We start from the raw sequence: 16,000 nt of genomic DNA on the forward strand, positions 1-16,000 counted from the left end.
TGTCAATGAAGAGATTATTTAAGGAGGCTTGAGGGTCATTTGGAAGACACACAGAGAGTTGATCAGTCAGATCGAATTGCTGAAGCTAGAGGCAGTGCAGTGATTTCGTAGTGATCACGCAAAGAGGGGCAGTGAAAATTTTGGCTGGAGGATCTTCTTTGGAGCCAAGAATACTCAACAGAGAGGCAATGAGACACGCAGAGGAGGCAATGCAGTTGGCAAAGAGGGTGACTCAGAGCCAGGAAGGGCTCACGCAGTACCCATGCAAAGCAGCGCAGAAGCTTTCCAAGCAGACGTCCGAAATTCAATAGAGAGCTGGACATTCTGAGCCGGGAGGGCTAGAATCAGCTCCTGAGAGCAAATTGATTCCCCGCAGAGGTGACGTAGTGCCTTAGAGGCTGACGCAAGCCCACGCAAGGGCAGCGCAGAAGTAGTCGGGGAACTTGTTGATTTAGTTGTCGGATCAGTCAAGACTTATAGTGTAGAGTGAGGTAATCTCACTAATTTCTTCTGCCGAATGATATTCTCTGTATTGAATTTCCAACAAGGCATCCAGAGGTTGTATACAGAAATAACTTATGCTTAATAATAAAAATCCTCTGATCTGTTGCACTGGTTTTCCCGCATTGGGTTTTTCCAGGTAAGTTTGCCCAAAAACCACTGTCATTTGTGTTGTATCTTTCTTTTGTTCAGTTTCTTGTTTCAGCATATTATTTTAAATGGTGTATGCTGCACTATATGTATTTCGATGTTTGCCGTAGGAAACTGCAAATAACTTATTCATGTAAATCTAACAAGTAGGAGAAATATCATCAGTTGTTGCAGTAGGGATTCTGGTTTAAGGAATTTTCACATTCCCTTGCTTCAGCCTCCTCCTTCCCCCTCTTTTGCCCTTCGTCCTCCCTCTTGCCCTCATCATTGGCCCTTTTCAGCCCTCCATTAGCCTCTTTCCTTTGTCGCTAGGCCTTCTAGGACTTTCCATGCCCAACACTAGCCCTATTGGGCCTAGTGCTATCCCTCATTGGCCTTAGTTTGCTCTTTGCCCATCTCTGAATTTTCTAGAACTTAGTATGTCTTGCAGAAAAATTGTCTCAAAATTTGTGTTTTCAGGTGGCATAACCCTTTGAGAAAATTTTGGCAAATTGGCAAGTGTGCAACAAGGCCTTGGGCTTAAGGTTTGCTCTCTAAACCCTCACTTTATCTTTGTTTTACTTCAGTTGTCATAAATTCTTCATAACAGTGATATAAGTGCCCTAAAATCACATCTAAGTAGTCTCAACAGCTTAATAATTTCATGGTTAAATTTTTCTAGTGTTTTGGCCACTTGGGCATTAAGTATCTAGCCTAGATCTAATAATTTGCTTGTTGGAAAATCGCTGCATAACTGAATAATCATTTTCTGAATATTGCATCTTAAAGGGCTTAAGAATCTAATTTTTCAATTTGGCAAACTTACTCTAGCATTTGGCAATTTTGGGCACATGTTATTGCATCAATAGCTCACTAATTGCATAATTTTCTCACTGCTGTAATAAGAGTTTTCAGATCTGATATACACTGAATATTGCATTATAAGTGGGCTAAAATTCATAAATTTACATTGGCAAGTCATTAGGCAGCTCATTGGTCATTTTATGTTTCATATTGCTTGGCAATTTCTTGATTTGAAGTGATATACTTACTATTGTCCTATACTTCTTCATAAGTGGCTCTTTCATAATTAAATTGGCTCATAGTGATTTATATTGTTAAGTTCTAACAATTGCTTGTCTTGTGTTAAATTTGAGAATTTGTTAACTTGGCACTTAAACCACTCAAACATCTAAGCTCTAAATCTTCTAATCTTGTTGATGAGCTAAGTCACTTTGGCATTAAGATCTAATTGACATTGTGGTTGAAACATTGTTGAATAAGTGTTCTATGTTAAGTTCATAATCTTGTGCTCTTTCATAATCTTGTGCTCTTTCATAATCTTAAGAAGCTTTGGTAATTTTATTGTTTATCTTGAGAAATTGGCATCTTAAGTTTTATTTTAATTGAGCATCTTTCATTATTGGCATTGTCTAAGAACATAATCGTGGCATAAGATTGTTGATTGAATATCTTGAGTAATTGGCATCTTGTGGATTTGACATTGGCACTAAGTTAATTGGCACTTTCTTGGTTGTAAGATTGCATTTGATTTATAAGTACTCTTGTCTTTAAAGAATCATCATAACTTAAAGTACTTTAGCAAATCTTAAACTAAGAATTTCACTCATAATCACTGCATAAGCATTCTAGGCTTGATTTGCATTAATAATTTACCTCCAAGCATAAGCTTGGTTGATAGACTCCTAGGACAACCCTTTCTCATCTAGCTTGAGGGATTCAACCCTTTTTAGTGGTTAACACAGTGACCTTGCAGTCGTCAGAGCCACAGTCTCTGCAACACCGGAGGCACTGGGTGGTTGGAACACAGGGGGAGGTATCGTTAATCAAGCCTTTGCTTGCTTCCCATTGGCTTCCATCCCACAACCTACTCTAAAGACTAGTCTCAAAACAGTTAAGAGGGAGGTTCCATTTAGACTAGGCATATAATTTAAAAGTAACCAAGATCCTTGCATTACACCTAGTTTCTAGGACTTGCATCTCATATAGGTTAGTTGATCATTTAAGAAATAGTTGTCCATCCAGTTACTTGGTCTTGATTTGTAATAAACAAGAATTTTGACTCCATAAGGCACTGGTCTCATTTCTAAATCTAATCAAATCCTTAGGTCTTGCTAAATTAAACCGAGTAGCTAGGCCACTCAACTGTGTCTCCCAGATAAGTTGGTTCCCAACTTGTCTTTCATCCTCTCATTTCCATAGGGTCTACCCCCCATAGCCTGTTGTCGGGAGACAGCTAGAACGAAGTTGGAGGGGATTAGAGTGACAACCCCCACCCTAAGTCGTTGTCGCAGTGCCTGTACAACCAATGCCACAACAACACCTTCTAGAGGATCAAAAGAAAGGCTTCAAAGCGTCCACATTACTTCTTCCTTTCATCCTCTTCAACTCGAATTTCTTGTGCAAGTATTGAAAATCTGAGCAATAGGTTCCAAGTTTAGGATTGTTGTACCTATAGTGGTCCCATTTGCCCCAAGAGGGACTGAGTTTGCTTAGTTCTTGAAGGAAGGTGGGTCATCCATCAGTAGGCACTTTAACCATTTTTGCAATCATGTGCCTTCCATTAATGTTATGGCCATACCAGTGTTTTTAAAACCGGAACCGGTGACCGAACCGGTCCACCTAGCTAACCGGTTTACCGACGGGACTGGTTTGGTCTAAACGAACCGGTTTTTAAAAAATACATTAAATAATTAATTTTTAATGAAACAAAACTATTTTTAAGATGTAAAACCATGATTCCAAGCCAATAGAGACAAAATATGCAAAGTTTGCTCATTTATATACCATGCAAAGGTGAATATATCAAAATGGCACCGAGTGCAATACATATCATCGACAAAATAGCAAAATACATAAGAAATGAGGCTCTAAATGGCCTATAAAGTCCAAAAACAATGCTGCAAGCTATGAGGCCATTGGCCTACTACAAGTCTACAGTGTACACATGATCAATCATCAAGTCCATCACCACTACTAGACATAGGATCATCATCAGGAGCTACATAGACATCATCTGGTTCAGAGTCTGAGGATGCCTCTGCCTCATCTGCAACATCAGTATCAATGCCACCAATGACAATAGAAGTGGACCTAGTGGAAGCACGAGTTTTTCGACCTGCACGACTAGTGCCTTCCATTGGTTCCTTGCCTTTCCTTGATGCCGCTACTGATCCTGGTTCTGATGCCGCCACATAATCTGCCTCATCCTCCGCTAAAGCCATGTCGATATCAAAATCAGCCTCAAACACAGGATCTTCAGTCTCCTCCACCCATTCTGATGTTGGATCAATATCGTCCAACACAATGGGATCTAGATCAGGTGATTTGCTCATCATTTGGTTCCTCCTCAGTCGAAGGTTGTATTGCACAAAAACAAGATCATTTAACCGTTTTTGTTCCAAACGGTTTCTCTTCTTCGTGTGTATGCGCTCAAAAACAGACCAATTGCGCTCACAACCTAAAGCACTGCAAGTTTGACTGAGGACTCTAATTGCAAACCTTTGCAATTGAGGACACTGGCCACCAAATGACTCCCACCAATGTGCTGCAAAGAAAAAGACAATAATTAGTAACTTAGTTTATAATTTGAATTGTAAAGAACGTAAACAATTTTAACTTGAAATGAAAAACAAAATGGAAATTGGAATTGCTTACCTGGTTGGTCCACATCTCTTGCCATCTTTGCCAAGTTTTTGCCAAAAGTACCACTTGCTTGATTGAAAATAGTAAGCTGTCTATGTATATCCAACTGGTCTACATGGTTAGGGACCATGCGCTCCAAGCAATCAATCAATCCAGCTCTGACCTCCCCATCATGCTGATCTCCTAGCCGATTTTTATAGTGATACCTTGGGTTCAAAAAATACCCGGCTGCATGTATAGGACGATGGAGTTGATTGTTCCATCTGTTATCAATGATCTCCCATATACGGCCATATTTAGCTAACCTGTCATTGTAAGCTGCCCGTATCTGCTCCTTTGCCTGATCCATAGCTTCATAAATGTAGCCCATGGCCAATCTTTCCCCATCCACCAACCTTAGCACCTTAACAAGGGGCTCGGTAATTTTCACAAGCTCTACAGACCTTTTCCAAAAATAAGTGTCTAACACTTTCTTTTTGGTGTCTTTTCCATCTGGTCTACGAGCCCACCGAGATTCAGACCATTCATCAGAGGAAAACATTTTCTGCAAGTTTCTATGTTGACCATTGAGACATTGCAACGTGAGGAAGTGAGTTGCAAATCTCGTAATTGCAGGCCTAACAAGCTCTTTGCCTCCAGTGTGTTTCCTCATTAGGCTCAATACCCATGAGTGGTTGTAAATGTATTTTGTAATGCACTTGGCATGCTCTACAGTGTTTTTTACCCACTCCACCTTGCCTATATCCTCAAGCATGAGGTCTATGCAATGTGCAGCACATGGAGTCCAAAATATGGTATTATATTTGGCCTCAAGCATCTTTCCAGCAAGAACATAGTTTGAGGCATTATCAGTGATGACCTGCACAACATGCTGCTCCCCAACTTCCTGAATAATGTTATCCAAAAGCTCAAATAGAAGGCTTGCATCCTTTACCCTATCAGATGCATCAACTGATTTCAAAAACATGGTTCCTTGAGGGCAAGAAACAAGGAAATTAATGATAGTGCGGTTCTTTCCATCGGTCCATCCATCTGACATAATGGAACAACCTGTTTTGACCCATGACTCTCTAAACTCAGTCAAATACTCATCAATGGAAGATATCTCTTTTTGCAAAAGAGCTCCCCTCAAGTCATGCATACTAGGGCCTTTGAAGCCCTTTCCTGCAGCTATAACAGAGTCCCACATAGCTTGGTAATAAGGTGAGCGAGCAGCATTAAATGGGATATCTGAATCATACCACCATCTAGCAATGTATTGGTGAGAAGTTTCTTTGCATTGTTTTTTCCAATGCTGATCCAAAGTGGGTTGAGAACTTGGCTGGGAGGAAGTGGGATTAGATTTAGAAGAAGCAATGGTGGCAGAAGATGAGAAATAACTTTGGATGTTTGGTCTCTTTGGTCCTTTTGATGGTTGGCCAACTCCAACAGAAGGATGAACATAGTGAAAGGGGTCATTGGTGGAAGGGATAGAAGTGGAGTCTTGAATCTCATAATCATCATACCCACTCTGTTTCATAAGATTCATGGTTTCCATTAATTCCCTCTTCCTTGCAATTTCATCTTGGATGGCCTTCTCCCTAGCCTTATCCTCATAAAATTTTTCAAGCTTGGCAATGTATTCTGCCCTAATAGGACCTAACAGTTCTTTTGGTGCATCACATGGCTTTACTTGGCCTCTTACCCCAGCCAAGTGTTGTTTCAACCTAAGAATACCCCCACCTCCAATAGATTTATGGCATAATTTGCATATCATTTTTCCCTCAATTACATCACAATGAGCCCATGCACTGTCCTTTCCTTTTGGAGCCATGTTTGCTTGAAATAATAACAATTTGCAAATAAATCTGCCATTTAAAAAAAAAATTGCAGCTAAGGAACATGGAAAACCAATGATAAATGTAGGAAAAAAAATGCACATGCAAGCTACAAAATTTGATAGCATAGAGCTAGAGAGTTCATAGGCTTAGCATAGATGATAGATCATTGAAGTGAGAAGTTTATAGCACAAAAAAAATAATTCATGGACAGCAGACCCAAATGAGGAATTATCAAGTGCAAATCCTTACCTGGAAATGCAAAGTAGCTCCCTTAGCCTCCTCTTGATGATGGCAACTCCACTGACAGCTACACACTATCTCCAAAATAGCTCCAACTCCAACTCCAAGATGACTACTTCAGCAAAAACTCCACACTCTCCAAGCTCACAAACAAACTCACAAACACTCACAAACACTCCAAATCAGTTGTGTGAGACAAATGAGAGTGAGAGGGGTGTCTTATAGCAAGTGTGAGGGTGTTTTTGGAGGGAAAATCCCTTTCCCTCACCCCCAAAACCCCTAAACCGCCCTCAGTTCCAAAAAACCGCTGCGCTTTTTGCTTGACCGGCGGCCTGTCCATAAACCGGCCGGTTTAGGACGGAACCGGCCGGTTAGCAATAAACCGGCCGGTTCCGCCCTAAACCGGCCGGTTTTTACCGGTTAGGGCAATTTTCCGGGCAAAGGGTGCTGTAAACCGGGTTTTTTCACCGGTTCTGACCGGTGAGCCTCCCAACCGGCCGGTTAGGCCGGTAACCGGTTGGACCGGAACGGTTTTTAAAACTATGGGCCATACTAATATGCATCAAGGAGCAAATTGGATAATTGACCAATCTTGACTATATTCTTGTTCCCTCAATTCACCTAAGAGGTTAGTCTTTGACTCTAGCCCTTCTCCTCTACGGCCTTAGGGTTTTAGGATTCAGGAAGGGCACTGCGGAGGCATTGATTGAAGTAGTGTGTCCAAGATATTCCATACTTACCACTTTCCATCTTTCCCCATTATTGATCTCCATTCTTCGGGTCGATGGTCATTGGTCATTCAAAATGGCAACTTTCATCCTCATCCTTGGGTCTGGGCACAGAAAACTTAGCCTTGGAGGTTGATGCAACTAAAATAATGATAAAAACGTAAGAAAGCCACAATGAAAGAAAAAGATAAAATGCAAAAGATGGTTGCGACGTTTTGTTTAGCACGTTGGAAAAATCCTAGCATGAGCTCTACCCCTCTCATTAGCCATCACCCAATTCCTCAAGAAAATGATTCTTCATCCATAAAAAGGACCTCTTGTATTGTCCCAACCTTGATGAGCAATAAACTAACTCATCCAAACGTGGTAATGGAAAATTTTAAAGGCAAGCTTGGGCTTTTGAGCTATTCACCCAAATAAAGATAAATCATCAAGAAGTAAAAATCGCACCAAAGGGGTGAAAAAGCATGTCGAAGAAAGATGTACCTCATGCCTCCATGATTGCTCCCTCATGACATCTATACACTCAGGATGTTAGACCTCCATTAGCTGGTCACATGGCTATGGCACCTTGCCCTGGACTCATTACCACTCCGCGCCCACCATGTTTCACACACCTATGGATTGATGGACTAACTTGGGACATATCTTTTCCCCTTGGAGGCTAGAAAAACCTAATAAGGTCATTAACATAACCATCCCTAATATAAGGAGGTAACATGTTTATGGGACTTGATCTAATTAAACATTTGAAAGTGAGCTTTGTGTGAATTATTCTTGTGCCCCTAACATTAGGTATGGTCTAATGCATTTGTGACTATTATCCCTAATAATGGATGATTTCACTTGATTTTAAGTAAGATTTTGTCAAGTGGTGTTATCACAACAGTAGAGACCTCTTGAGAGATGATTCTCATCCCTTTCAACAACATTCCAAAGGTCGTTTTACCCAGACCAGAGAGTAGATATGACCTTGTTGGTGTGGTGTTCCCAATTAGACGAGAGCATTGGGCTATGAGATAGTTCCACATGGTACTTGACATTCCAAAGTACCCACAAATGTTGAAACACTAAGCCACAAAGGGATGGTGTTGGATTTATTAATGATATGCCCAGATGGACCTAGGATGCCTCCAGGCTGGCCTTGACAATGGGTGTTGCTTGTTACGAAGCCCATATGATGATGGCTATCCTTAAGACGACATTGGAGGGCTTGCATATCATTGACGGACCCTAACGCTTGAGCATAACAGTGTTATGTCACACCTTATTTCCCTTAGAAGGGTGACGTAGGGCACTTTGGTGAGCACATCATGATTTTGGAGGCATACCCATGGACTTTGAGTTATTTCCTAGAGTATGGAGCACTCATGCCCTATTTGTCAGTTGCTTATGGCATTTTACGCTCCCTTGGAAGATGACCTCATAGTGTAGGAGGCTTTTCTTGTACACATGTTCGAAATATAGTAGCCATGGTAGATATTTTCATTATGAAAAAAAATTGAAAATTTGAATTTTTATTTGTCTCCAAAAGAAAATCTACAAGTCCGCTGCATAATATTTCAAGTCGACTAGGCCCAAAGAGGCACCCATTCAACCCCCTTGGAAGGCTATATAAAGGAGAGGTTTCCTCCTCATTTGACACATCAACTTTGTCTTGCTTATCTCTGATCCAGTGAAGCAAGAAGTCTAAAATAGAGGGCCGAAATTCCAGGAGAAGGGTTTTGGATTTCATCTTGTTCTTGGATATTGGTTTGGCTATTATCTTGATGTTGTTTCTGATGTATTGATGAACTATGAACTCTCTCTGTCACATAAGAAAATATTTTTGGGTTTTCCCCGTGAGTTTTTCCCTAGTCTCGGGCCTAATTTTTGTGTTTCATCTCATTGGTTCATGTTATTTTCTATTGCTTTTTTATGTTTACTTGTTGAATTATCCTTTTGTGTAACTGCTTAATGATAATTGATGTTATATTAATGCTAACTAATCATTAGAAGTACTAATCTGTTGAAGGAAATTTGCTTCTAGGTTGTTTGCCCTAGGAATCTCAACATGGTATCAGAGCTGGGAAGATCAAAGAGCAAATTGAAGGGTCATTGAGGTCCATGATTATATCTCTTGATAACCAGAATTTTTGTTCTGTGTAAAAAGGTCGAGTCTCCCTCTGTGATGTGATTTGAGGCCCGTTAAAGATCCGAAGTTCAAACCTTTCCTGTGGAAAATAATCTTGTAATGAAGGGTCAAATTCTGTGCAGGAAGACCAGGGTAATGCACACAAAACCTTTGCGGATTTATGGCAAGTTCTGAGCATTTGAAATATGTAAAGTAGGCCATATATGTAACTACACATGAAAATACAAAGGTTCGAACCTCATCTAAGATATATAACTCTATCTAAGAAAGCGTCTTTGTGGCAGGGTATGCGAGGAGGGCCAAGAATGAGATTTGCAAGCTCTGTAGTTCTAACCTCCTGTGGAAATTGTGATTCTGAGTCATCTATATTATGTGCATTCTTGCAAGTTTTGTGGCCCCTCCTTATGCAGGCTCTGTGACTTCCAAATGCGAGCCTCCTCAGTGGCGAGCTACCTATCTCTGTACTGAGGCACCTAGCTTATATTTGCAAACCTAAGATCGTATACCTGTAGTTCATGCAAAGGTTGTTACTCTGAGGTATGACAGTTTTCTGGGTTCAATACAGTCCATTCTATGAAGTGTGATGAAGCAAAGTTTGCAGAGGCATCCAAGCTCCCTGTGGCATATGATCTGAAACTTCTGAGGTTAAGATCCAAGCTCTTCTCTGTGGTTCAAGTTAGTGATGGTGTGCCCATAATTCTTCAAGAAGATTCGCTTCTAGGAGGACAAATTTCTCTGAAGGAAGGCACCTTGAATTTATCATCTTAAGCAAATATAAAGTCTTGTGCTCAAGTTCTGGCCGAACTTCCTCTGTGACAGCTGAGTTTTATTTGAGGAACTATCTTTCTGTGGTCATACGAATTACTCAAAATTGAACTTGTATCCGAAATCAATAGCTTATAAAAAGGGTTCAAAATCTACACTAATCTGGGGAACTATAAAGATCAGATCCTGAGAGCCTCCTGTAGCCTGAGAGCCTCCTGTAGCATGCATTCTATGATATATACGAGTATCTCTGTGGAAAAGTTCTATGTGAATATATATGAGGTTCTGGTCTCCAATTTATGCAAGCTCTATGGCATCGTTTGGCCTCTCTCATGTGGCATTCTTTCAACTCTGATTGAGAAGGAAAATTTGCAAACCTAAGATTCTCATTCCCTGTGAAAATTTGCGAAGTCCTGAGGCTAGAATTTCTGGGAAGTTGTACCATGAATACAATGTGAAATGATGCATCTCTGTGTTAATTCTTGTGGCCTATTGTGCAATACAAAATTCTATGGTTCATCTCGATGGTAGATCTGAAATTTGAAAGCTTTAAGAAGCCCTCTTGAAGACTTAAAGAGGTTCAACTTGACATCATCATAGTAATCAAACTCCTCTCTGTAGTGATGGGTTTCTAAGAAGAAGCTAAGGTCTAAATCTATTCTATGAAGCTGTGACTACATCTGAGCTCTCTATGATCCAAGTTTGAAGCATGGTTAGCCCATACCTCTACTGATCATTTACACTCTGCAAGCTTCTTTGCGGCATGATGTGCGAGCTTCTCTGAGGCTGGATCTGAGAAAGTCTCAGCCTAATCAAGGTATGAAATTAATCTGAATTTTACTGTGGTAGGTCATGATTCCTATGAACGAAAGTCTGGGCTCATATTTACAGTGATTGTATCTCTGTATCTTACAAATTCTAATGAAGAGATCTATATTATTGATCCAATGATGTGATTTGAGTTGATGACAATTATGATCTGAATTCAGTATAAGCATGTTGTTGATCCAAATTTCTCTAAGAATGATGATGATAATCTACATCCACGACATCCAAACTAAATATTGATGACTGAGACTGAGTTTAAATCTATAACTTAAGATCAAATTGTGAAAGAAGTAGTCTGAGCTGAAGCAGAAAACAAGTTTTTCCAGACCACTGTTGAAGAAGATATTTTCTTGTGCAAAAGTGGTATGACCAGTAGTCCGAACTTTGTCTATGGGATATGTCTTTTGATTCTATGTTGTATCTAGAGATCTACTTCTCTCTATACATAAAAGAAATATGGCATACACAGCAAGGAAGGCAGACATATAAATTATGATATCAAACGAGTGGGTCACTCAGATCTAGTATATGTATCTGTCTGTGTGTGTCTGTGTATTGAAAAGACCACGTTCCTCTACAAGTTTCCAAGAATATGATCTGTCAAAGTTTCTCAAAAGATCTCCCTTCAAGTTTCGTACTAGCAGTCAAACAATGATGGGTGGATATGTAAAAGATGATCAAGTTGCAAGTCTGAGGAATAGAGTCAGGACTCTGCTTTGAAATTTCAAGAAATAAGCAAAAAATGCTACTTGTCCCTCTTCAATTGTAATATCTTTGAAGTCTTGAATACTTAAATAAGTCTTGACCTAATTAATGAAATTTATTGCAAGAGGCAATACGGTTGATATATTGTGACCTAAAGCATGGACATTGAAATAAATGCAAGCAGGTCAAAATCTGATCAGATTATTTAAGACATGATGGAATTACAACATCTAGGGTTTGAAAAATCTCAATTTCTGACTCTTGGAATGTTTTGAAGTAAGACTCAAGATTTGTGAAAACCTGGGATTACAGATGTTGAAAAATGATGAAATTGAAAAAGGATGCAAGGGTGTTGATAATGGTGAAGATAAAGATTACTCAACTAGGATTTGTAAATCCTAGATTAAACCCGAAATATCATTAGAGTTTGGAGATAAAACCCTAGCCAATCAATTGATAACCCTATCTAGAGTTGGTGATGAAAGTCTAGGGCTTATGGATTACTTGCTTCCACTCAAGAAGTAACCCTAGTTCCTAGAAGATTTGACATCTTGATGATGAGGTTGATTTGCAGATTGCAAGAAGACTAAAGATTAAGAGGGAGTTGTCATGTTCTCAAAAAAGTATCTTGTATTTCTTTTATTTATTTTATCATCACTAATAATGTGTAATCCTTTCGATGATATGGACAACATCAACTTTTGATGATATGGACGAGGTCAACTTTTTTGATGATATGGACCAGAATACTTGATGAATATGGATTCCTTGATGATGATGATATAGACGAGAATAACTCCTTGATGAGTTGAACAAAGTTGACTGAACCCAAGACGTCTAAGATCAAGAGGGAGCTAATATATTCTCAAGAGATAGATGCTTTCTTGATTGTTTCTATTATTTTTACATTATGATTATCTTGTCTTTGTATATCTTGCTTCGCTATATTTGTTCTTCCATGACCTCCTAGCGAGGATTGTGTGAAAATTTCTGAATCTACACATCAGAAATCCTACTGCAATCACTGGTTTATCATCTCCTACTTGTTATTACATTCAACAAGTTATTTAATTTATAAATAGTGATGAAAAACACTACTACAGACTACACTGACATACAGATCATAAATTGAAAATATATGAGACAAACACACAAGGGACACCGTTATTTTTGGACAACACGTCCTCGGAAAAACCCAACTTGGGAAAACTGGTGCAGCATATAGAGGGTTTGTATTATTAAGCAAGCAGAATCTGAGTACAACAGGTTGCCTCTCACACCGGCTAACCTTTCAGAGAAATCTCGGTAGCAAGAAATACATACGAGGATTTACCTCATTCTCCAAGTCACAATTGATCCACTGAGTGGCGTGACTCCGACAAGCACTACGAAATCCCAGCGCAATCCCTGCTTGGTCCAGCGTCTTGCCTCTAGGAAACTGCGTCACCCCTTCTGTTGGATCAATTTGCTGGAGAAAGACTGTTGTTCAGCCCTCTCGGCTCAGAACTTCGCTTCTCCGGCAAAATCTTGGACTGCCGACAAATATCCTACACTGCCACTACAAGAGACCCTCCTGGCCCGAGTCAGCACTGCGTGAGCCCCTTCCTGGGCTACATAGGCCTCTGCGCTACCTCTGTAATGCTACTGCTTACTCTCTACCCAATACTCTTTGGCTCGAAACTCCTTTCTGATCCAAATCTCTGCTTTTGCCCCTCTCACTGCAACTCAGAACACTGATTCAATTTTCTCAGCAAACCACACCCCAGAAAAATCGAACTGATTTGATCACTTGGTGTATCTCCAACTGACCCTCAAGCCTCCTCTTATACTTTTCCTGTTGATGAATCAACGACCGAGATTAAGTCCCTAATCAACGGCTAAGATTAAAACAGACTTGATCCTTGTCTCTTAGAAGCTTCTCACCCATATTTTTATTAATACCCATTAATATTTTTATTTTCCTAAGTTTAGACTTAGGAACCCCATTAAAAATATTAATTATTTTAATAACTCACAATCCGGGTGGAATTTCTCCAACGATTTCTGGGTCTTGGAGATCTTATGTATTCTAGCCCCTCCACAAAATTTTGGAGCTAGAGCACATCCGATGCTACCCAAAATCAACACTCCCTCTTAGCGAGGAATGTGCTCTAGCAATACTTCCCAATAGAAGCATCACACTGATCCACGGCATCGGTCCTCTGTGTTGTTGATGCTTGGCCTACTGCCCTTCATCCACTACACTGCTGCACCCTGTACTGTTGCCCATGACACTGCCACTGCCACTGTTGCATCTGTACTACAGCTCCGTCTCAAAATGCTGCATCACGTTGCCCATATCACTGCCACTACTAACTGTTTCACTGCAACTCAGTTGCTGGGAAGTAAGCAACTAAAAAGCCACCCAAAAGTTGACATGTTGGTCAGTCTGGATGCCCCTTGATGCTGAAGCTACCTCTACTACTAATCTATGCTGACCCTCTGATGCTACTACGCTACTGTTGTATCTACTTTGTGCCTCCCGCACTGTTGCAACAGTCTACTGTGTTGCTTAAGACTTTGGCACTCTAGCTCTGCCACTGTTGCTCCATCATCCCTCGCACTAACTAACTCCTGTCATTCTGCTAATGTCGTTAAGGGCTCTCGTAGCCGTATGTGATCCAAGGGTTTGGGCACCTCAAGGATCCTGCCCCTTGTGTAGTCCTCCCGACTACAACTCTATGTCGTCCCACCTCTTCTCCAGAGGTGCATGAGCACTCATGGCACAATCCTCGTCATGCTCCTCCTTGTTAGCTTTCGCTGGAGCAGCCTTCGAGTCAGACTTCTCTTCCTTGCCCTTATCCGAGGGCACTAAGTGGCGAAATGTCCCAGTTCCCCACACCTAAAGCATCTGACTTTGGTTATGTCTTTATTTTTCCTCTTTTGCTTCCCTGGCTATCCTGATGATGCGAGAGTTGCATCCTCCTCCTCCTCCTTGGTTCTAACTCCTTTATTGCTACTCCCTAACTTGGCCAGCCTCCTGATCTCTTCCTGTTGAAGAGTTGCCCACATCTCCTCCCAACTGGGGAGAGAAGCTCTGCCCAAGATACTCTGGACAAATGTCTCCCAGTCTTCGGTGACTGCATTCAGGGTAGTCCCGACCATGAACTCAGGATTTGGTGTAGACCCTACGGAATTTGGTTGGTCTCGAATCCCTTGCAACTTGAGGAGGAAGGGATCAATCTCTTCTCCTTGCTGCATCCGGTACTGTCTCAGCTGATTCTCCAATAGCATCTTCTGTTGAACGGAAGTCCCCTAGTACAAGGTGGTCAACATCTCCCACATCTCCCTTGATGTTTCCTTCTCAGCAATGTGTGGGACCACATGATCTTTGACCCCGTCTAGAATCATGCATTTAGCCTTCGCTTGAGCCTCCTCGTACTTCTTTAGAGGATCAGCATCGACCAGTACAGCCACCACTTTCAAAGCATAATCCTTGATGTGATTCTTGTCCAAGCCTGCCAGGATCTTGGCCTTCCAAATGACAAAGTTGGATGCTCCATCCAATCTATCCTAATCCCTCAGTCCATTGACTGCCATCTCTGCTCAACAAGTGTAGAACAAGTTCTCTTCTCCCTCTCTTACTGTTGCCCCAGCAAGACTCGGATCTGGATTTCTTTGGCACTAGAAATCCTCTAAGGAACAAGTTCTTTCCAGACTCCCTCTGAGTCCTGATTTCCTTCACGGAAATCCTCCCGCCAAATGTCGAATCACTCCTCTCCAATTCTCCTTTGCTATTGCTCAGCAACCCGGATCTAGATTTCTTTGGCTAGAATTCTGTCAAGGCAGTGACTCCCTCTACCTTAGCTTTGTCTCCACAAACATTGTTCTGTACCAACAGCAACAATGTCCCACCAGCTCCTCAAATCGAATCTACACTGCTCCTTCTGCCCGGGCAACTGACTGATTTGAGCCTCTCAGGCTCTGCGCTAGCCCAAATAGCTGACGCAATCACTGTGTGAGCTCCTCTCGGGTACTGTGTCACCCTCTACAGGCTTGAAATGCTGACACAGGCATTGCGTGAGCCTCTACGTCACTTCTTTGGCTCTGCGTCACTCCTTCAGCTGCTCCTTCGCCTCTGAAACAACACTATCACTCGGGACAGTTTCTTCTCTGCAGCGAATTCACTGGATCTCATGGCTAATGTCTTCAGTGTCCTATGATCTGCAATGCTCTGATACCATGTGAAAATTTATGAATTTACACATCAGAATTCCTACTACAATCACAGGTTTATCATCTCCTACTTTTATTACATTCAACAAGTTATTTAATTTATAAACAATGATGAAAAACACTACTGCAGACTACACTGACATACAAATCATTAATTGAAAATATATGAGACAAACACACAAGGGACACCGTTGTTTTTGGACAACATGTCCCTAGAAAAACCCAACTTGGGAAAACCGGTGCAGCGTATAGAGGGTTTGTATTATTAA

General features: G+C 41.0%; 2 protein-coding genes across 2 annotated transcripts in view; both read right to left on the bottom strand.

Moving 5' to 3' along the window:
• The window catches only part of LOC149177918 (calmodulin-binding transcription activator), a 340,027-nt gene that overhangs the window by 119,844 nt on the left and 204,183 nt on the right, over window positions 1–16,000 (bottom strand). The gene's annotated exons all lie outside the window — the stretch shown is intronic.
• Window positions 3,565–7,037, bottom strand: LOC149177919 (uncharacterized). The gene is made up of 2 exons (XM_089420238.1): window positions 4,309–7,037; window positions 3,565–4,198 (listed from the first exon to the last, which is right to left on the bottom strand). The coding sequence occupies exons 1-2, from the start codon at window positions 6,239–6,241 to the stop codon at window positions 3,603–3,605; spliced, it is 2,529 nt and encodes an 842-aa protein (XP_089276364.1). The 5' UTR covers window positions 6,242–7,037; the 3' UTR covers window positions 3,565–3,602.

The sequence above is a fragment of the Pinus tabuliformis genome, chromosome 4_1, assembly GCF_031772625.1.
Source record: "Pinus tabuliformis cultivar Carrire ecotype Pingquan chromosome 4_1, CPIR1, whole genome shotgun sequence".
NCBI classification, from domain to species: domain Eukaryota; kingdom Viridiplantae; phylum Streptophyta; class Pinopsida; order Pinales; family Pinaceae; genus Pinus; species Pinus tabuliformis.

What these genes read in the sequence shown, in the direction of transcription:
- LOC149177919 (XM_089420238.1), bottom strand. Translation starts at nt 6,241, where the DNA reads ATGCTATCAAATTTTGTAGCTTGCATGTGCATTTTTTTTCCTACATTT. An exon ending in AAGAGATGTGGACCAACCAG is followed by an intron (nt 4,199 to 4,308) that starts GTAAGCAATTCC and finishes TTTTCTTTGCAG; the next exon opens with CACATTGGTGGGAGTCATTT.